General features: G+C 39.2%; 1 protein-coding gene across 1 annotated transcript in view; it reads left to right on the forward strand.

Annotated features, from left to right (window-relative positions):
* The window catches only part of LOC126215304 (uncharacterized), a 129,205-nt gene that overhangs the window by 44,247 nt on the left and 61,005 nt on the right, over positions 1-23,953 (forward strand). The window contains exon 4 of the mRNA XM_049941986.1: positions 3,934-4,102. Within this exon, the coding sequence (XP_049797943.1) occupies positions 3,934-4,102 (169 nt within the window). The remainder of the gene's footprint in view (positions 1-3,933; positions 4,103-23,953) is intronic.

Genomic DNA, 23,953 nt, shown 5'->3' on the forward strand with positions numbered 1-23,953 from the left:
AATACGTTTATTAATATTTGTGATATCTGCACTAATGGATAAAGTGTACCAGTTCCATAATTTATACATATCTGTGATCACTTTTTTTAATTAGTCAACTAATTACATTATCATGTTCTCACCTTATTTATTTTTACTTCATTGTTAATTGAACAACAGAAATTTCTTCACTCAATTTGTGTGTTAGGTCAAAAGTTCAGTGAGTTGCAGTTGTAAGTTTCAGAGGGGAGAGCTTCTTCAGTACATTTTTAACAGGCATCAAGACCTGATCCTTTTCAACTTTTTTAAACAGGGTCCTAGGTGCTAGTGGCTGGTAATATGGAACACACACATCTTTCCTCCGATCACCGATATTACAATCTTCGGCAATCCACCACTGTTCGCCATAAACACGAGGCACAGTATCCTTATTTTGAAGTATCAGTGGTACAAGTTTTCTGTATTATGAAGTTCACTATCTGGGCACATTGATGTGAATTCAAACTTGAGCAAGTTGCATAATAATGAAAATATGCAAAATAATGACAATATCATGTCCCTTTAATCTTCTGACAAGAGATGAGTCTTTCCTCCAAGTCATTGGTGTAGAGTTCATGTATTTCCTCACATTTTACAAAAATGTAGGTCATCCCTTTTACCTGTTCTTTACAGAATTTAAACATTTCCTGAAGGTCCCAAGATCCGGTTCTCATTGGTCCATTGCAGACTAGCTTTTGTGACAGCTTGCTTTGTTTGTAACCCCAACAGCATCACAAGCATTCTTCCCATGGCATGATGCTAACAAGTGCCATTCTGCATCAAGTTCACGGCCTTCTTTGTAAATGAGATATTAATAATTTTTTTTTTGTTTTTGTTTTTATTCGTTATCATTAGACAAGTATATTAGTTTATTTGTGGAAGGATGGTACTGTTTTATGTGGTTCGTTAATTGCGGATGAAAAGCATGCACTGCTTTAATGTTGTGTTCAAGGCAGTCACTTATGACACAAAAACTGTGACTCTTTCGTTTATCTTGATTATTATAATAGATCACAAATGAATGAACTGTGGCCTGTTTGTTTATCCAGTGATGCCCTTGTACTTCATCTTGAACAACAAAGGAATAGTTTCTGCCAATGTTTCATTTTTGTCTTTCAGAAATTTACTTACTTTGAGTTTGGTAATAAAATGATGTATTTTTAGAATTTCAGGGTTAGTTATCAACACTTAAAAAAACTCGTCACAGTTTTGTAATTGTCACCATTTCATTGTGTCACCCATTGTTTGTATCCTGCATTGTCAGGCGTATGTAAAAGCAAGCTTGTTTGCCTGGACGGTCTTTATATTTTCCCATGATCATCCAATTGTATATGTCAATGATGTAAACCAGAATTTTCAAAATGTCTTTACAGTCAACTCTGAGATTGGCCCCATCTATTATCAGCTTTATATTCTGGTGATACAAACTAATGCAAACATTATGGGTGCCAGCTGGCCCTGCAACAATAGACCATTTGGGTCTCAATTTGCAAAATTTCGACCTACCAACTTTAAAATCAGGATTTTCTATTTTGAATTTAGTGAGTGGTTCATTTAAATTACACAATATTAACCTTTTTTGTCTCTGAGGCTTAGTATCATTTTCTTTACAGAAACACATACTTTTTTGTCAGACATCAAACAGCTGTTATTGTCATCGTGATAAAACTTAATAATCTTTTCGACTCTGAAATTAGATGTGTTTTTATTTTGTAGTGCAGGTAAAATTCTGTCTTTTTTACTAACTGCCTTGTTAATTTAACCAAACATTCTGACACATTAAATTCATCACTACCTTTTGCTCAGCTCCAGGTATTTGGTAGGAAACTGATAATATTAGCTTTATCCTTTTTGTTTGAAATATGGCATTTAGGGTTTGGCTTTTCTGTCAAATCTTCATATTTGGACAGAGAATTTTTAGAACTTTCATTTGGCGTAGTGCAATTGTCCTTTGAAAGGAAGCCTTCAAATTCTTTTTGACAGGAGTTGCTACATTCTCAATTTTTGCATTCATTGCAATAGGTCTTTTTGCTTTGCTTAGTTTTCTAATTTTACTAGCAGCTATCAACACACCTGGGACTTCACAAGCTAAATCCACTTTTTTTCAGTTTCTGATGAGTCACAAAATTCTTTATCTCAACTATTATTATCCCTTTGTTTGTTAATGACAAATATCTTAGAATAACATGTGGGAAATTATGACTTTTCTGGAATTATATTTTTAAAATAATGGTCAAACATTGTAGCTCTCAGACCTTTTGTTATAGGCTTCTAATGTTTCTTGAAAGGGTCCACAGAATACTGGCCATAAAGGTGATGAAATTTCTTTAAATAGTCAATTTCATGTTACTTGCAACTTGAGTTAACCTGTGAGCTAACTTGTAAGTAAAAACACTTTTTCTCATATGGCGAGCTTCATTAATAAAGATTCAACACTTCAAGAGCACATTGTTAACTTAGTGTGAGTGAACAGACGTTGGTGAAAGTGGGAAGAGAACACACAGACTTCCAAATACTTTCTGCTAGCCTGCTGAAACCTTCTGCGGAGGATTGTTTCGACAAATAATCATTCATTATTTAATCTCATGTGTGTTTTGTGTGTTTAAATTATGCAATTGATATACTTTATTGCAATTGATATACTTTATTCCTTTGGTCCAGATGTTGCAGATATTAAGAAAAGTATTTTTGACTCATATTGGTAATTTTTTTCCGTAACTTCCCTTTGAAATTTATACTGAAGTTTGATATCATAAAAGTCTATTAAGTGTGTAATTTTCAGATTTTTATCTGGTCCCCTAACAAATAAATTGCAGGCCAAAGAATGAAACAAATAAAAAAATCCTCTTTTTAAAATATTGTATTTTTAAGTGTCAGCTTCTCTCATTGTTGATGCTCTATAAAAAGTAACTATGCTACATAGTGTAATAGCACAAAAAATATTAAAGCTGAGAAATCACTATTTCTTTGGAAAAATACTGTTCAAAAATTGTGACCAAATACTTTGAGCCACTAAAAATATATTAAGGAATATATTCAGCTAGGTGATCACAGTTATAATTTACAGCCCAGTGCGTGCTGAACTAAATGCTACTTATTTGAAGGGTCTGGGGCAACTCATTACTGAATAATATAAAAAACCACAGATGCTTGCAAGTGCAAAAAAATTGCTTGTGGCCTGAAACAAAAATGGCCAGTGTTTCTAAATGATAAAGAATAAAAAAAAAGTATAAAAATGTTTTTGAGGCCACTACACATGAGGGAATTCACCCAGCAAATATCAAATTTTTCTGAGATGGTTGAGCAACCAATAATTTTTTTCCCGGACCAGTTGGAATGGAATGACCTTGAAATAATATGGTCTGGTGAGTGCCAATTTGAACAGTGGGCTGTTCATAATTATTGTGGTGTACCAGTTCTGTCAGGTTCTTGATTTTTTTTTTTTTTTTTTTTTTTTTTTTAACTGAGTACACTAAATGTTCCTTTTAGATAGTAGCATGTTAGAAAGATCCCATTTTCTACTACATTTTGAAGGTGTTTCTTTTTAGATACCACATGGAATCAGACTGATAGGTCTGAAACAAATTGTGATACACAAAAAGACATGTAGATGAGACTGAATTTTACACAATGCTTTTGTGTCAGCAGCTGCAGTTATACCAAGTCTTCTTAGTGCGAAACTGCTTTCTGAATTAGATTGCGATTCAAACAAATTTGTTGACGGAAATATGCTTGTACTGTGATCGGGTCACCTTAGCCGTACACTGTTTGGAAAGTGAAGAGATCTTAATTCCTCTCTCATACTGTAGTAGACAGACAATGGACACAATTGCACCAATAGTGCTGTATTTGCAGTAACAGGGTTATTTCTGAAAATGCTATGCTCGTGCAGTCAATCTTGTGCTCTCCACTCAGATGGGAAACGAGTGAAGAGGAGGCCATCGCGACATTTGACGCTGTGCCACAGCTGCGGACTGTGATAATGGAGAAGAATGTTTCGCACAGAGTCTTCGAAACTCTGTCCAGGAGCTGCCCGCACCTCACCACTCTGCAGACGAGTCCGTGGCAGATGCTGACATACGCGGTAAGTGTCCTGTATTTATGCTGTAGCACAAATTTGATTCTGTCTGGCTGCAGTGCTCTGAGCACAGATGCCTGCTATGGAGCAAACATCACACTGTACAATGTGTCCAGAAAGTAATGACTAATGAAATTATCTTCTATTTGGTGCTTCTGTAGATCCCAGCTTAAGGTGCCACCCACATACCTTGACTGATGTGAACTCATCAGTTATATTGTGGGGAGGGGAAAGGGGTCTCCTGGCTTTCCAGTACTTCCTAGCTGGGTTACCTTCAAATTTGGGAAGCATCAAGACTGATGTTTCTATTAGCCTCCTTATAGAGTATGGGGGCCAGGTGATGGTGTTGATGTCCACCATTGAGTTCTGTCCCAAACTCAAAGTAAAGTCCTCTTTTTGATTTCAGCTGGCGAACTTGCAACAATGTAACAGATTTGACTGTTGTGAGTCATTGTCAGAACTAAAAAGTGCAGAAAAAACTGAAGTCGAAGTTACTGTTGAATATTACAAAATAGAGAGAGAGAGAGAGAGAGAGAGAGAGAGAGAGAGAGAGAGAGACACTGTTGAGGGGAAGGGGGTAAAAATATACAAAAGTAACATGCCAAACACTCATGTACCGCCCACCTCAGTCTCTTGTCATCATCTGCTTTGACTGCTTGTGTGTCGTACTTTTAAAGTGGAACAGTTGGACACACAAAGGGTACACGACTGTGCTTGGCGTACTTGGGCAGAAAGAACAATTTAAAAATATGTTTGTTTAAAAAAGCACTAACGAGGCCATTGTTTCTCAATTGTTTATTGAACAAGTGATCTGTAAGGTCGCAGTAAGCATTTATCTTAGTTTCGTCAACTACTCAAAATTGTGGCCGATATAAATAAAAAATAAAAATGATGATTAGTTATACTTTTTTTAAACTTATTTTTTATTGTTCTTTTCAGACTTGTAATCCAAGCAAAATGAGCACCGTCTACAAACATAACTGTTCCATTTTACAAGTACGGTGAATGAGTAGGTCCAACAGATGATGTCAAGTGAGGGAGACAGGCATTATGTGACTACTTTTGTAAAGAGACACTGGCTATATTATTATTTTTTTTCTCTGTCTTCCAGTTTGTATTTGTTTTATATATGACAGTAACATTTGCATTTCATTATTTCTATATTTTTTAGCTCTGATGACTCATAACAGTAAAAAATCCAGTGTGGTCAGGACAACTGTTAGTAAAATTTTGAATAAGAAAATATTTTCTGAAATAGATCAGGTGTTCCAATTTGCCAGTGTCAAATTACATTGAAATTAAAGTCTTGCAGTGACATACAAAATGATTTGGCAAGCTTACGAGGACTCGGCCTTGTCAAATTCTCAAGTTACAAGATGGTCGGAGTCATTAAGGAGTGCCAGTAAGACGTGGATAGCGAACCATTTTCTGGAGTCTCCCACCAGCAAAAGTAATGAAAAGTGTCACGATGTTTGTGACTTTTCAAACGTAGACTGTGTCAGTATTCAGAAAATCACTATACGTGACACACAGTAACGCACTCGATGTGCAGGAAGTGTGTGCCTATTCGAGCCTCAAATTGTTGACTGCTGGCTGTGGGAACAACCGTATGGTGTTGGGAGAAATATTTTGAAATATACATTTTTTTGTCACTTCATTATCAGCAACAAAATGTCGGTGCTAGAGTATGACACCGAGATGAGGAACTAGAGTTTCAAATGTCACACCTCGGTGACTCCTCGCGCCGAGGTGGTCAGGACGAGTGCGTCAAAAGTGAAACCGTACGAGTTGCCCTTTTTGACATTACCGGTGAGTTCGACAGCGCACTGATAACCTGAGGACAGAAAGCTAATGCTGCCTACCACGTCGGTGCACTAGCGAGGTTAAGGAGAGAGGTCATTTTAACACGAGGGGACAGCTCCGATACTTGTCGGTAGCACGGCAGCAAGGCTCGGGGCACACCTTCCCCAGTTGTAGCCGAGTGGTGTTGACAGTACCGCCCCATCAGCCCTACTGACGTGCTGTGGCAGACAGATTCCATTTTCCTGTTCCCAAGAATTGAGGCTGGCCCAAATGGAGTCTTTTTAGGGACCACCAAAATGACCCAAACCTCAGTGACAGACATTTAAAGTACATTTATAAGGGCTATGCCAGCAATATTGCAGCCGTGCAAATTGTAACCACATGTATGCCAACATTACTGGCCACTGTTGCCTGGAATTCAGACATGCCAAGTATTATGATTTTTCCATAATTATCACGATTTCTAAGCTAAAATTACGGTCTTACAGGAGCCCCTGCTAAAATTATAGAATTCACTATTTTATTTATTTTAGTAGTTTGATAATACAATGTTTTTCTTTGCACTGTTTTGAAACCAGTGTTTTTTCAGAAGTAATGAATTACCCTTTCGTCATCCGTTTAGCACGGACTATATAGTATACACATACAAACTTCAGTACTGCGAATGTGTGAACTTGCAGTTAAGTTGCGTTTTGGCATACCGATGTTCACCCTGTGACGTCACTGCCGAGCATAAAGCATTTAAATTGACCCTTCCGTGTTTAAATACTTACTTTTCAAATGTTACAAATTGGTTTCAGATCAAGATTTTTGTCGTCAATTTTTTTTAAAGTTCCAAGGAAGGGCCCCCAGACCCCATCACCAGTTCTCTCGTCCCGATTTCTGGTAGCTTCTTTCCAAACTTGGCACGCCTGGTAAATGTTTGCAGAAAAATGTAGCCGAGTCAGAAGTGTTTACACAAGCCTCACTACGGCTGTGAAGTGGACGAAAATGAGCTATTGCAAGTGAATGTGCTTCTTCTCATTTGCTTACCACAAGGGACAAAAAATTTGGAAGAAATCCAAAACTTTTAACTCGGGAACTGATGCTGGATACATACCTTTTCCAGAATGCTGATACTCTGGTTTGAAAATATTGGTTAAAAGCAGTTTGTCCGAGAACTGTTATACCGATACGATAAACTGTATACCACTCTGGTGATCGTCCTTCAGTTGTCAGATGGTGACGATTCGTACAGATAGCATAGGCTATGAAGAAGTCATTGAAATGAAGGCTGTCATGTCGGGCAATGTGCTCAACTATAGTACGATCCAGTTGTTTCTCGGCCACAGCTTGTCAGAGGCCATTTGTGTGGTCAGACAGCTTGTTGGTTGTCACGCCCGTGTACGAGTATGTGGGTGGTTTGAAAAGTTCTCAGAACGGGATAGGGAAAAAGTACTTACATCACTGAAACCTTTTTTATTTTTCAATATAGTTTCCTTGTAGATTAATGCACTTGGTCCAGCGGTGTTCCAGTGCCTCGATCCCATCTCGAAAATGAGATTCCTCCAGGCCGACAAAATAGTTGTCAACGCTGGCTATCAGTTCTTTGTTTTAAGTATATCTACGTCCCCCAAGAAAAATTTTCAGCCTCGGGAAGACACGGAAGTCCGATGAAGCCATATCGGGTGAATAAGGTGGGTGTGGCAACAATTCATACTTTAGTGCGAGTAATTTTGCCATAGCGATGGCACACGTGTACAGGCATGCGTCAAGAGTCGTGGCCACCATTTTGCAGATAATTTTTTCATTTCTAATTCTTCAGTTAAAATGTGATATACCCTTTCATACGACATCTGTCAAGCGTGCACAATTTCACGCACTTTCAATTGCAATCGTCCGTGACCATTTTCTGCACTTTTGCAATGATTTCTGGAGTAGTGACACATCTCAGCCGACCATTACGCGGATCATCTAAGCTCTCCTGACCAAATTTAAATTCATTTGTTCACTTGGCAGCAGTTGAATATGAAGGAGCCGGGTCCCCCAGTGTATTCTGGAAATTGGCATGAATGTCTTTTGCTGTCATACTTTTCTTTATGAAGTACTGTGACATTCGCCTGCTTTATTTTGCCGTCGATGGTCCTCGGTGTTGACGTACTGCATTGTGATACTGGCTGAAAAATGGGGGGGGGGGGGGGGGTGGAAGCTCAACACTGACTACTATAAAGTATGTAGCCGACAGTTGCGTTTCATAGTTCTTTACGTTCGCTGTTCACAACCCCCGACCAATAATACACAGTTATATGGCCAGTTCACTATTGTTTACCTTTCGATAAGCTTCAGTAATAGTTTGCAGGAAAACATCAGCTACTGCTACAATAGTTTACTGTTGAACATCTACGAGCAGTTAAAAACCTAACCACGTGTTTCAGTCTTTGTTTTAACACACGGACTATTGGTGTAACAGTTGTTTCATGGTTAAGTTGATCCAATGTTGTGACCTAACCAGCACGGATTTTTCATCTGAAAATCTGGCCTTTATATATCATAACAATAATAGGTACTGAAACTAGACATTGTCTGATGTTAAAGTTACAGAAATTACAATTAAAACATACCGTATTTACTCGAATCTAAGCCGCACTTTTTTTTTCGGTTTTTGTAATGCGGCTTAGAATCGAGTGCAAAGCAAGCGGAAGTTCTGAAAAATGTTGGTAGGTGCCGCCACAACTAACTTCTGCCGTCGAATATATGTAGCGCTACACAGGCAAGCTTTGTAGGCAAAAAGATAAATACTGGCGCCAAAACATCTGCACCAGTAAAAAAAAAAAAGGGTGCAAGACGAGCTTTTTTTCTCCGCTCCGAGTTTCAACCACTGCATTTTCATACATTATGCAACGAAGTAAATACAAATTCTGTATTGTTCATCTTTGAATGTAGCAGAATTTCAATGTACTACGAAAATCCGACTGGCAAGACTGTTTGTCAATATGGCCAACTCTACGTTCTCAATTTTTTCCTACCTGTGAGAAGAGATGGTTGCTAATAGGAACCTGATGAAATGTGAATCACATGCAGTATTCTCTTCACCATAAGAATAATACGAATATAAACATTTTGCCACGTATTTTTCATGTTTGCTGCTATCTCATTTAAATCCTGTCTGCCTAATAAACTACGAAACTAGAGTGAGACAACAGCAAACGTGGAAGAATATACGTATCGTGTCATGTTTATATTCGTATTATTCTTATGCCTAATAGTGATACAGTCAGAAATGAAGTACGGCAACTGACTAGATTTTTAAACCTAAGATGGCTCTAATTTCTGTGCAGAATTTGATATACTAAAGAAGCGGCCGCAAAGATTTTCAAACGGAGAAAAATTTTCACCTACCTCTCTTTCAGAACATGTTCTATCATACGCAGTCTATTATTTGGTTCTTGTTGATCATTATCAAAGAAAGCAGCAGTGTAAGTAACAACAAATGGCAGTCTCTTGCCATTGTTTCGCTAATGAGACGATTCCTCTCTCTCTCTCTCTCTCTCTCTCTCTCTCTCTCTCTCTCTCTTTTTGTAAGGGGTGGTAGTACGCACAAAAGCAAGCCATGCCGCGAGCCGCGACAGGTCATAAACACGCACTATCAATGCATGACACAGCATAGTAATGCATTTTCAGCTTACGAGTGACGTAAACACCTATAACAAAGAAAACGGCAATTGTCAGATCGAAGCAAACTAAGCAATTGATTCAAACCAGACGAAGCACGTGAAAAAGGAAGGGTACCCCAATAAATACGGACGGAGCGCCTGACGTATAGCAATGGCTAACTGGTAAAGCTTAACTGCTATGCTTACGACTCGAACCAAACTACTGTAGCTGTATCGTCATTCATTCGACCTAAATTGTGTCTCATATTACAATGGACCAACTTTGTTTCGATTTGGAGGTGTGGCCTAAAACTTTTCTCTCCCCTTGGATTTCGATTCTGAAATTACAGGTGCGGCTTAGATTCGGGAATTTTTTTCCCTTTATTTCGAGTCTCATTTTTCAGGTGCGGCTTAGATTCGAGTGCGGCTTAGATTCGAGTAAATACGGTATTCCATTCAATTAACTTGAATGCATGGAAAAATTCTTTTTTTTTATTTTTTTTTAACAGTTGCTTCTGCTACAGGGGTTAAGCCGAATTATTTGTTTAAATGATGAAATTAACAGATATAGTTATACAAACAATACTTTCGACAAACCTGGTAATTACATAAGCACTAATTAAGGGCTGTCTTTGCTAACATGTTTTAGAATAGAGCCAAATAAATGCTTTAAGAATACTATTAGTTGTTCCTCCAAATGTTTATAATTAGTACGGACTTTATATATTTGTTTATACATCAACAATGGAATTTAAATTACGAAACAATTACTGATTTCACCCTGTAATAAAAGTTATTAACTAGGAATAGTCGAAATAAATTGGGAAATTCAATTACATACATAAAACTATTACATACATAAAACTAAGCACAAAATTAGATCTGGTGGTATATTCTTTAAGGCTGAGGGCCAACCTTTCTCTTTTATGAAAATACAGATTACACGCACATATGTTAATGGTACTTAGTTAAATTGAAAAAATGAATTTAAGGAGGCAGATGGCAAACCAAGAGGGGGAAATAAAAATATCCCAACTTGTTTCGCCACAGAACTTAATCACTGTTCGAATCTCGATTCCCTCCCAATATCTTCGCAAATCACTATGCAGGAACAACAACTGAGCCGTGTCAGCGCCACAGCTCTCTTCCGAGAGCACTGATGTGGCACGTGTTTACAGGCAACAGTCCAACGAATATCACGTGAACAACTCGTTGCGCTTGCGCTAACTTCTCGTGGTGATTCCGGGAACTTTTCAAACCACCCTCGTAGAATGCAGCACAGTGGTCGATGCTTATCCAGGGGTGTACCTAGGTTGGCAGGAGTGGCCCCTGCCAGGGCCGCAAGAGCAAGGGTGGCGCAAATTCCAAAGGCTGCCGACGATGACGTTACGGAGCGCCGTGCCACCCTCTGAAAAAATAACGCTTGGAAAAATTTGCTACAGAGCGGAGAAGAGATAGTAAAGGAAGACGCTCTGATGACTAGAATCCTCTTCGCTTTACTGGGAGGCACTTTCCTCGTGTCACTCCAAGTGACCAGTCCAAAAAACGCAGGCTATGGCGTAGATGTGCAGCCTGCTCGAAACAGAATGTGCGCTGTGGCCGGTATTATCTTTTTAGATAAACTTTTGAAAAATACTACTACTACTACTACTATTTTATTCTTTATTTTTTGGCAGTGCTCAGCTAATATATATTACCCAAGCTGAACCTTCTTACTCCATGAACTTTTTTATCAGAGCATGAGAGCACCTTGCAAAGTAGTTTTGACATCTTCATCTTCCTGCAAATGCATAAGGTGCGATTGTGGTCAGATCGAGTTGGCATATTTCTTGTTTAATTGGGCAAGTAAACGTATAATCTATATTCACGGTAAGTAAATATTATTTACTTGTGATATTAGCTTATGGCAACAGTTGCAAAATATTACCTTAACAAAGTACCCAGAAAGTCATATTAGACCTATTTAATAACAATTATCACATACACGTATAAACAAGATTTGTTGTTAATATTACTGGCCTCATTAATTTTGCTACGGGAATTGCCATATCAAATCTTTTTACCTTTTTCTTTTCTTTTATCTCCGCTGAGTCGACAATTTATTAGCAGACTTGAGGTTTTGAAGGAACATAGATCATTTTGGCTTAATTGTACTCTCGCCAGGTCAGGGCAATTACGACATGCCCAAACGTTTGTGGGTGAGGATTTTGAAGCACGAGGCCTTACGAGAGCGACATAGAACGACTCGTGCGGAACACCCCGCGTACACTTTCGGCATTACCTCGTTATCGTACTGAGAAATAATTTAGCACTTAAAAGTTCATTGGCAGTGACGACTCGCCTACCTCCCCATCCTAGCAGGTTTTCCAGCAGGTTTCAAAATCACCACCCACCTTCGTAGTGGTAGATGTTCGTGTTGGCCGGCAAGCGGAAGTAACCCAGACCGAACATGCACCCCCGTGTTGTCTGTCGCCAATTCGCAGGACTTTGGTGCCGACACTAATCCTGTCAACCGTGAGGCTGACTGCCTCCCTCAAAAGGCTCGCCGGAGCTGCATTCACAGTGATACGACCCTGCAAAACTCAACAGTTACCAGTTCATCTGTGGCCGTGTAGCAAGAGGAAGCACCCGGTCGTACATCGAGGAAGATGAGTCGTGTGTTCTGTAATAGCAATATGTTTCCTGTGCTCATGCTCGTGGTTCATAAGCAGCTATGATTCATTCATGTTTGAATGAAACTCTTATTTTGTTTTATCAGGGTTAAACATTTTCCCCATTTTTCTCGCAGTAGATTCACACTATTTACGATTTGATGCTTCTTACATAAATCTGCTTAATTTATGGACTGGTGTTCCCCCCCACCCCCGCAGTCAATTTTTTGATTTGAAATTCGTAGCAGTAGGTAAAACTACATTATCACAATATATACATATCAAAATCTGTGGAAAGTCACGAATATGTCACTATAAGTTTCAATCGACATAGGTGTTGCCAAAAGTGTCCCTAGGGAAGATACTAAAATTATCAGTCTTGTTGTTAACGAGTACATAAAAAACCAGAGTTTAACTTTTGATTATTCAAAATAATATGAACTCATTCATCTACAATGCCAGTCATCCAATTTTTCTTTCTCACAACTACATTTCATTTACTAAAATTATAAATATGAACATACTCATGTTTGATAATTGTAGCACCTTTATTGTTTATTTCAGTAACATTTGATCTGCTATCTAAGGGGGTTTGGCCATTTGCCATGTTGTTTATAACAGACGTACCAGTTAAAATTACACATAAGATTTAATAGTAATTAAGATGAAATCAGTTGTTTTATCCAAAATGTCATCACATTCGATAAATATCAAAGTGACGCTAATTTCATTATAATCTCAGATGAATGTTTTTGATAAAAGCAAGCAGTGTTAAAGAAGCAACTTTGATGTACATGCCAAGTAGAAGCAAGGTATTGATAGTATCTCTGAATTTATTCCACTGTACTACTATCTGCTGTTTTGCCACATGAGGCACGAAGTGTCCCTTCATACATTTCACTGAGACACTCTGGGTTAATGAAATCTAGCAGAACTTTCTTGCATTTCTCAAAGCGTTTGTATGGAATACAGAACACAGAACGACAACAATAACTTTTTTTAAAATGGAAATAAAGCCTGACGTGTGAAAAATGCTAGATGTTTATTTTTCTCTCTCTTACAGTCTCCTTTCAGGAGACTAGAAAAATTGGCTAAAACCCAACAAGGAGGTGGACACACGTAACACTGCAACAGATCAAGCCTATGAAGCATACGAATCTTCCATACACAGTTCTTTAGATGAGGAAGGATCAGCGGGTGGTTGTCATGATTTACCTCCACTAGAAGAAGACTATTCACCAGAAATAGGTGAAATAGTTTTTAATGTTCCAAAAAAATGGCCTAGCTATCCATTGATTACTGATGGTATTTGAATTGTGCTGGTTGAACATGGCCCTCATATAATTGACTTATCAACCTTCAAGTTTCCCGTGTCGGATGGAGATAGACATTTTGATGGCAAGCGGTTTTACAAAAAGCTCACAAATGGCGAACGTGTGCGAAGACAATGGTTACTTTATAGCCAGTCGGAAGATTCTCTATTTTGTTTTCCCTGTCACCTCTTTGGGAAGGATCATCGTGGAAAGTCATCTTCATTTTCAGATTTTAATAAAGGCTTCAATGACTGGAAACACTTAAACCCTCTCATTTACAATCACGAAAACTTGTCCAGCCACAGGTTGTGTTGCATGCAGTGGAAAGATTTGCAAAAGTGACTAAAACAAAAGAAAAGTGTAGATGATGAAATTCAAGAAAGTGTTCAGAAGGAGGTAGAGAAGTGGAGGAACATACTGAATGTAGTCATAGATGTAATTATATTTTGTGCTAAGAATAATCTACCACTTCGAGGAACAGCAAAGTAAGAAATCATTGGTGAGTCAAGAAGTGGAGTTTTTTTAAGCACATGAGAACTAATAAGTCACTATCATCCTAAACTAGCAGAACATATGGCATACGTTAAATCAAATAAAATAGCACTCAGTTACTTTTCCCCTAAAGTCCAAAATGAGCTCATAACTTTAATTGGAAGTAATGTGAGGCAGAAAATTTTGAATCAAATAAAAAATGGAAAATGCGTTTCGATCATCTTTGACTGTGCACCAGACAGTGCTCACATTGAGCAAATGAGCCAAGTTATTAGATTTGTTGAATTGTCAGTGGGAACTGTTAAAGAAAGTTTCATTGACTTTATCAACACTAATGAAAAAACAGATGAAAGCATTTCAGTGGACATTCTTAAAAAAGATGGGCTAAGTATTGAAAATTGCAGAGGTCAGGCTTATGATAATGACAGCAATATGGCTGGAAAATACATCGGTGTGCAAGCTCAGATCCTCAAACAAAATGATAGTGCTCGGTTTGTACCGTGTGCTGCACATAGTTTAAACCTTGTCGTATCACAAGCTGTTGCTGTTTCGCCTCTAATGATTACTTTTTTTGGAACAGTTCAAAAGATTTCTTCAGTGGCTCTACAGGAAGGTGGCAAGCTGTGTTAAGCAGCTTCAACATTACATTGAAGGGTCATTGTGACACTAGTTGGTCAACCAAACGAAGAGCAATCACCACTTTAAAAAGTACACTGAACGAACTGTATGCAAGTGTGGAGGAAATGGCTGATATTAACCAAGACAAATGGAACCTGGATACGTCAGTGGGGGCTCAAGGACTCATCAAGCAAATCCACTTCACATTCCTATGTCTTTTGCATCTGAGGGAAAGGATTCTAGTTTCGATTGATAAAATCAGTAAGTCACTTCAGCAAGAGACTGTTGCAGTCAACAAGGCTAGCAAAATTATAAAGGGATTGTCAAATTCAATTTAGGAAATCCGACATGAAGGTATTGGTCCAGCAGTCATTTATGCAACAAAGCGAGTGCAAGAAATCGGTATTGATGAAAATTTTGCTGAAAAAAGATGGAAGATCATGAGCCAACTTCTTTCAGAATCAAACAAACAAATGCATGATGACCATCTCGACTCAAAACAGGAATTTCAGAGGGAAATAAATTTGGTTTATGATCAAATCCTGACAGAACTCACTAAGAGGTATGAGGCAATGGCAATGGCTTCAATATCTTCAGAATTTTATTTTCTAACGGGAGAAGCTCTAAAAAAAGAGCCAATTGATGTTCTTCTTAAACATGAATTGGAAATTTTTCGAATGCAAGCTAAAGAACTCATTAACGATGTTGAAAAAACTACACCACTTGACATTCTTAAAAAGATTCAAGAGCTTTTTTTAGAAGACATATATCCGAATATCCAAATAGCTCTTAGAATTTACTTAACACTTCCTGTTACAGTGGCCTCTCGTGAGCGAAGCTTCAGTGAAATAAAGCTCATCAAGAATTATTTAAGATCCTCCACGGGACAGGAACATTTGTCAAATTTAGCCATTTTATCGGTTGAACATGAATAGGTAGCAAAACTTAACTTACAGGAATTAACTGATAATTTTGTGAAAATCAAAGCCAGGAAAGTAGCCTTTAAGTAGATTAACTGAGCGTAATAACAGAGTTAAGTTAAATTTGATATAGGTATTCCTAGCAACTCAATGTATTTTGAAATAGACTTTGTAAAATATAACGAGTTTTTGTATTTTAATGTGTGTTTCTGTTTCTTAATCCTTCATAACACCTTTGATTCTGGGCTGTAAATTAGTTTCGTTCTGTCTTAAATTTCTGTAAATTAACAATATATTTGCCAAGAAACGCCTTCACATTTTCTTGGGACAAGGGAAAATATCAGTCTCTCTGTATTGATAAGGGGGTGCATTCTTTGCTTCCGGGGGGGTTCTTTAGAAGGCGCCATTTTAAATTCTTGCCTGGGGTGCCACATACCTAAGGTACACCACTGTGCTTAGCTTGTAGATAACATGACTGTTTTCACAGGTAGCTGTGCCTTTGATGGGATAGGTGATGTTTGTTACCGGACTGGAGTAGGTGGTGGTGGTGGTGGAAGGATGTATGGGACAGGTCTCGTATCTACGTGTATTCCGGGGTACGAGCCACGAGGTAAGGCGTCGGGTGCAGGGGTCGTGTAGGGATGGACGAGTATATTGTGTGGGTTCGGTGGACGGTGGAATACCACTGTGGGAGGGGTGGGAAGGATAGTGGGTAGGACATTTCTCATTTCAGGGCACGACAAGAGGTAGTCGAAAGCCTGGCGGAGAATGTAATTCGGTTGCTCCAGTCCTGGGTGGTACCGAGTTACGAGGGGAATGCTCCTCCGTGGCCGGACGGTGGGACTTTGGGAGGTGGTGGGAGACTGGAAAGATAAGGCGAGAGAGATTTGCTTTTGTATGAGGTTGGGAGGATAATTATGGTCTGTGAAGGCTTCAGTGATACCCTCTGTATATTTTGAGAGGAACTGCCCGTCACTGCAGATGCGACGACCACGGGTGGCTAGGCTGTACGGAAGGAACTTCTCGGTATGGAACAGGTGGCAGCTGTCGAAATGGAGGTATTGCTGGTGGTTGGTAGGTTTGGTATGGACAGAGGTACTGATGTAGCCATCTGTGAGGCAGAGGTCTGTATAGAGGAAGGCGGCCTGACGGGTCGAGTAGGACCAGGTAAAGCAAATGGGGGAGCGGGTGTCGAGGTTCCGGAGGAATGTGTACAGGGTGTACTCGTCCTCGATCCAGATCGTGAAGATGTTATCACTGAATCTGAACCGGGTATAGGGTTCGGAATTCTGGGTGTATGGAAAGGATTCCTGTAGATGACCCACGAGTAGGTTGGCATAGGTTGGTGCCATGCAGGTGCACAGAGCCGTACCTCGGATTTGTTTGTAGGTAATGCCTTCAAAGGAGAAGTAGTTGTGGGTTGGTCACGGCAAGTAGGAAGGAGGTGGTCGGTTTGGAATCAGATGGGTGTCGGGAAAGATAGTGTTCGACAGCTGTACGTGGGCATTAGGGATGTTAGTGTAATGGGAGGTGACATCAATAGTGAAGAGCAGGGCTCTGTGTGGTAAAGGGACAGGAACTGTGGAGAGTCGGTGCAGGAAATGGTAGGTATCTTTTATATACGAGGGTAGGTTCCAGGTAAAGGCTGAAGGTGTAGGTCTATAGGAACAGAGATTCTCTCAGTGGGGGCACAGTAAACTTGTCCCGGGTGATTGGGTTTGTGGACTTTACGAAGTATGTAGAAGGAGTGAGTTCAGGGAATGGTAGGGGTGAGGAGAGAGATGTACTCTGGGAAGAGATTCTGGGATGGTCCTGAGGATTTGAGTAGAGACTGGAAATCCTACTGGATTCTGATACATTCTTCCCGACAACAGCAGCTTTTCTGAATTGCGCAGGTCGGACTCTCCCTGCTATATATTCTTCGTTCGCATCACACTACCTTTGTTAGTCATTGTCCTTACCGACCTAGCTCCTTCCCTTTTCCCATTTCAGTACTGTACACCCCTCATTCCACCAACGCACCCAGTTTTTTTTCTTCTCTCCTTTTCCACTACCCCCACCTCTCCTCTGCCCACTGTCTGTCCTCCCGACTGCACTTAACTGCCCCACTGTCCACCTCATCCCTGCACACTACCTGCAGCACCTTATCATCCCCCAACTCCTACCCTGATGTCCCTCCCCCTCCCCACCCCAGCCTCCTCCACCCAGTTGTGTCTTCCATAACGCCTTGCTGCTCGCAGTCTGGCTCCAGCTGCTAGAGACTGTGTGTGTGTGTGTGTCTCAGCTTCTCTGTTATATGGTGAGTAGCAACAATCCTTTTCATTGTACTGTTACTTTCCAGCAACACGTACACACTGCCCAAAATTAAATTAGTGCACGTTTTTAGAGGTTTCCAATTCACTCAAGATTTATTGTTGCAATGGTGTTCATGGAGTACATTAAGTGATTACTTTCCATATTAAAGGGTAAACACAGACATTTGTGAATTGTGGTTTATTAGTCTCATACCGTTGTTGTTGTTGTTGTTGTTGTTGTGGTCTTCAGTCCAGAGGCTGGTTTGATGCAGCTCTCCATGCTACTCTATCCTGTGCTAGCTTCTTCATCTCCCAGTACCTACTGCAACCTACATCATTCTGAATCTGCTTAGTGTATTGATCTCTTGGTCTCCCTCTATGATTTTTACCCTCCACGCTGCCCTCCAATGCTAAATTTGTGATCCCTTGATGCCTCAAAACATGTCCTACCAACCGATCCCTTCTTCTAATCAAGTTGTGCCACAAACTTCTCTTCTCCCCAATCCTATTCAATACCTCCTCAGTAGTTACGTGATCTACCCACCTTATCTTCAGCATTCTTCTGTAGCACCACATTTCGAAAGGTTCTATTCTCTTCTTGTCCAAACTATTTATCGTCCATGTTTCACTTCCATACATGGCTACACTCCATACAAATACTTTCAGAAACGACTTCCTGACACTTAAATCTATACTCGATGTTAACAAATTTCTCTTCTTGAGAAACGCTTTCCTTGCCATTGCCAGTCTACATTTTATATCCTCGATACTTCGACCATCATTAGTTATTTTACTCCTTAAATAGCAAAACTCCTTTACTACTTTAAGTGTCTCATTTCCTAATCTAATTCCCTCAGCATCCCCCGATTTAATTTGACTACATTCCATTATCCTCGTTTTGCTTTTGTTGATGTTCATCTTATATCCTCCTTTCAAGACACTGTCCATTCCGTTCAACTGCTCTTCCAAGTCCTTTGCTGTCTCTGACAGAATTACAATGTCATCGGAGAACCTCAAAGTTTTTACTTCTTCTCCATGAATTTTAATACCTACTCCGAATTTTTCTTTTGTTTCCTTTACTGCTTGCTCAATATACAGATTGAATAACATCGGGGAGAGGCTACAACCCTGTCTCACTCCTTTCCCAACCACTGCTTCCCTTTCATGCCCCTCGACTCTTATAACTGCCATTTGCTTTCTGTACAAATTGTAAATAGCCTTTCGCTCCTTGTATTTTACCCCTGCCACCTTCAGAATTTGAAAGAGAGTATTCCAGTTAACGTTGTCAAAAGCTTTCTCTAAGTCTACAAATGCTAGAAACGTAGGTTTGCCTTTTCTTAATCTTTCTTCTAAGATAAGTCGTAAGGTTAGTATCGCCTCACGTGTTCCAACATTTCTACGGAATCCAAACTGATCTTCCCCGAGGTCCGCTTCTACCAGTTTTTCCATTCGTCTGTAAAGAATTCGCGTTAGTATTTTGCAGCTGTGACTTATTAAACTGATAGTTCGGTAATTTTCACATCTGTCAACACCTGCTTTCTTTGGTATTGGAATTATTATATTCTTCTTGAAGTCTGTGGGTATTTCGCCAGTCTCATACATCTTGCTCACCAGATGGTAGAGTTTTGTCATGACTGGCTCTCCCAAGGCCATCAGTAGTTCTAATGGAATGTTGTCTACTCCCGGGGCCTTGTTTCGACTCAGGTCTTTCAGTGCTCTGTCAAACTCTTCACGCAGTATCGTATCTCCCATTTCATCTTCATCTACATCCTCTTCCATTTCCATAATATTGTCCTCAAGTACATCGCCCTTGTATAAACCCTCTATATACTCCTTCCACCTTTCTGCCTTCCCTTCTTTGCTTAGAACTGGGTTGCCATCTGAGCTCTTGATATTCATACATGTGGTTCTCTTCTCTCCAAAGGTCTCTTTAATTTTCCTGTAGGCAGTATCTATCTTACCCCTAGTGAGACAAGCCTCTACACCCTTACATTTGTCCTCTAGCCATCCCTGCTTAGCCATTTTGCACTTGCTGTCGATCTCATTTTTGAGACGTTTGTATTCCTTTTTGCCTGCTTCATTTACTGAATTTTTATATTTTCTCCTTTCATCAATTAAATTCAATATTTCTTCTGTTACCCAAGGATTTCTTTTAGCCCTCGTCTTTTTACCTACTTGATCTTCTGCTGCCTTCACTACTTCATCCCTCAGAGCCACCCATTCTTCTTCTACTGTATTTCTTTCCCCCATTCCTGTCAATTGTTCCCTTATGCTCTCCCTGAAACTCTCTACAACCTCTGGTTCTTTCAGTTTATCCAGGTCCCATCTCCTTAAATTCCCACCTTTTTGCAGTTTCTTCAGTTTCAATCTGCAGTTCATAACCAATAGATTGTGGTCAGAATCCACATCTGCCCCTGGAAATGTCTTACAATTTAAAACCTGGTTCCTAAATCTCTGTCTTACCATTATATAATCTATCTGATACCTTTTAGTATCTCCAGGATTCTTCCAGGTATACAACCTTCTTTTATGATTCTTGAACCAAGTGTTAGCTATGATAAAGTTATGCTCTGTGCAAAATTCTACAAGGCGGCTTCCTCTTTCATTTCTTAGCCCCAATCCATATTCACCTACTATGTTTCCTTCTCTCCCTTTTCCTACTGACGAATTCCAGTCACCCATGACTATTAAATTTTCGTCTCCCTTTCCTACCTGCATAATTTCTTTTATCTCATCATACATTTCATCAATTTCTTTATCATCTGCAGAGCTAGTTGGCATATAAACTTGTGCTACTGTAGTAGGCATGGGCTTTGTGTCTATCTTGGCCACAATAATGCGTTCACTATGCTGTTTGTAGTAGCTAACCTGCACTCCTATTTTTTTATTCATTATTAAACCTACTCCTGCATTACCCCTACTTGATTTTGTATTTATAAATCTGTAATCACCTGACCAAAAGTCTTGTTCCTCCTGCCACTGAACTTCACTACTTCCCACTATATCTAACTTTAACCTATCCATTTCCCTTTTTAAATTTTCTAACCTACCTGCCCGATTAAGGGATCTGACATTCCACGCTCCGATCCGTAGAACGCCAGTTTTCTTTCTCCTGATAACGACATACTCTTGAGTAGTCCCCGCCCGGAGATCCGAATGGGGGACTATTTTACCTCCGGAATATTTTACCCAAGAGGACGCCATCATCATTTAATCATACAGTAAAGCTGCATGTCCTCGGGAAAAATTACGGCTGTAGTTTCCCCTTGCTTTCAGCCGTTCGCAATACCAGCACAGCAAGGCCGTTTTGGTTAATGTTACAAGGCCAGATCAGTCAATCATCCAGACTGTTGCCCCTGCAACTACTGAAAAGGCTGCTGCCCCTCTTCAGGAACCACACGTTTGTCTGGCCTCTCAACAGATACCCCTCCGTTGTGGTTGCACCTACGGTACGGCCATCTGTATTGCTGAGGCACGCAAGCCTCCCCACCAACGGCAAGGTCCATGGTTCTCATAACGTACATAATCTAAATCATTTGATTCAGGTACAGGAGACATGTCAAAATTTTGGTAAAGTTTTACCATAAACATTCAACACCTGATTTTAACAAATGGTACCATAATATTAATACATTATAAAAATACGCATACAATAAAAAAAACTAACAATTAATTACAACAACTGATTTTAACAAATGGTATCATAATAATAATGCAATTTTGTTACACATACAATAAAAGACTAACAATTAATTACCCCTAGCTCAAATTATCATGTCATCCTCTATGAATTCTTCTACTGAATAGTAGCATTTCTCCTACAGAATCTGCTGTAGCCTTATTTTTAGACTCTCTGGTTTCATATTAAATATATTTTTTCCCATTAGCTAGTTATATATTGTCATCCCCATATACTATAGGGTTCGTGCATATAATTTCAAATGGTGTGTGGGTAACATAAAATTATTTTTATTTCTTGTGTTGTATGTGTGGTTAAAATGATTTTCCTCAAATAATTTTTGTCTGCTGTGTACAAAGATTATAATTTCATAAATGTATATGAGGGGAACAGTTAGGATTTGCAGGTTCCGAAATAATGGGCGACAAGATTCTGTTTGTGTGCACTAAACATGTATCTCATAATTTTCTTTTGCAGTTTCAGTATTCGAGATATGCTACTTGAATTTCCCCAGAAAAAGATACCATACCTAATGACAGATTCAAAATAACTATGATATGCTATTTTTCGTGTACTCATGTCAGTGGAGTTTGCTAGTATTTGCATTTCACATGCAAAGCTGCTTAGTTTATTTGATAGGAACTCAATTTGTGTACTCCAGTTTAAGTTGTTGTCCACATTTAGTCCTAGGAATTTGACTGTGTTAACTTCTTCCATAGGATGATTGTGATGTATTTTAAGATCCACGCATTTCAAATGTTTGGTTTTGAAATGTACCATATTGGTTTTTGCAGTGTTCAGTTTCAAGCCATTTAACTGGAACCAGTTTTCTAGAGTACCCATTGTGCTCACAATGGAGGTCTGAATTTTTTCTGCATCATCTTCAATTAAAACAGAAGTATCATCTGCAAACAGAACTGACGGGGAATTTATATTTATGAGCAAGTTATTTACATAGAATAGGAACAGGATTGGTCCCAAAATGGAACCTTGAGGCACACCTTGTGACACTGTACTCCATTTAGAATAATATTTCACTGCATTTGATGTAACACTTACCCTTTGCTTTCTGTTGTGCGAGTATGATGTGAGTCATTTCAGGGCTTTGTCCTTAATCCCGTATTTGTTTAATTTGTAGATAAGCAAGTCATGGTTCACCGAGTCAAATGCTTTTGAAAGATCACAGAAGATACCTGCAACTTGACTCCTCTGATCCAATGATTTGCATATTTTCTGAATAAAGTTATTTATTGCATACAGTGTGTTTTTCCTTGTTTGAATCCAAATTGATTACTTACAATAATATCATTTTTACGATAAAATTTTTGATCTGATTTGCAGCTACTTTCTCTAACACTTTTGACAGGATTAGGAGAATAGAAATAGGACGATAGTTTCCCATATCTTCCCTTGACCCTTTCTTGAACAGAGGTCTCACTTCGGCATATTTTAACACATCAGAAAAGCACCCCTGTTCAAAAGATTGGTCGATTATTTTAGCTAGCGGGGGTGCTATTATGTCGTATACTGCTTTAATCACTTTACTTGGTGTCCCATCCCACCCAGCAGAATTTTTATTTTTTAATGACAATATAACATTTTTTACATCCTTTATTGTGACTTTTTTAACCCTTTACGTGGCAGTATTGCTCTCAAGCAACGTCAAATTTACGTTGGCCTTATGGGACAACAAATACTTCCCAGTGCCTTTTACTGGCATTGTTGGCTCCAGGCAATGTTCCTTTACACATTGCAAATGCCAGTTGTTGTAATAGTTCAGGGTTTTCCACACGAGATGGCAGTTTGTGCAGTGGTGTTAGAGAGATCTCCTCATGTGAGCAACAGGGGTGTCTTATTTTGGTTCTGAAAGAGTGGATTTCAATATATTGGCAGTAATCTTAGCAGATTTTCTTCAAGAAATACCCAGAGGTGAGTTTACAGTAGAAATATTTCAATCTAATGTTGTTTTGAATTACGTAAATAGTATAAAACTTTTATGTTGCCTGTGAGCAACATTGCCCATAGTTGGGACATGTGCCATTAGTATATTACATATGCTTACGGCGGATATTCAAAATAATAAAATCGTGACACTTGCAAGCTCATTTTGTGGTGTCCAATCACTCTCAACAGTAAAATGATGGGACAGCAATGAAAAAAGAAGAATTGAAGTGCCCTGTCCCAGTATTGTACGTCAGTACAACAAGAATATGGGAGGAGTTGATCTTGCTGGTATGCTGATAGAGCTCTACAGAGTACCAATGAAAACTAGGTGTTGGTACATGAGATTGTTTGGATTTATGCTAGATCTGAGTGTTGCAAATGCCTGGCTGATATTTCGAAAAGAATCTCTGGACAAGAAGACCTCACTGAAGTCATTCAGGGCAGATATTGCCAATGGTTTCATGTTTTCAGGGAAAAGGAAAGTAGGAAGGCCCTCAATAGACATAACACC

This window comes from Schistocerca nitens, chromosome 12, assembly GCF_023898315.1.
Source record: "Schistocerca nitens isolate TAMUIC-IGC-003100 chromosome 12, iqSchNite1.1, whole genome shotgun sequence".
NCBI classification, from domain to species: Eukaryota; Metazoa; Arthropoda; class Insecta; order Orthoptera; family Acrididae; genus Schistocerca; species Schistocerca nitens.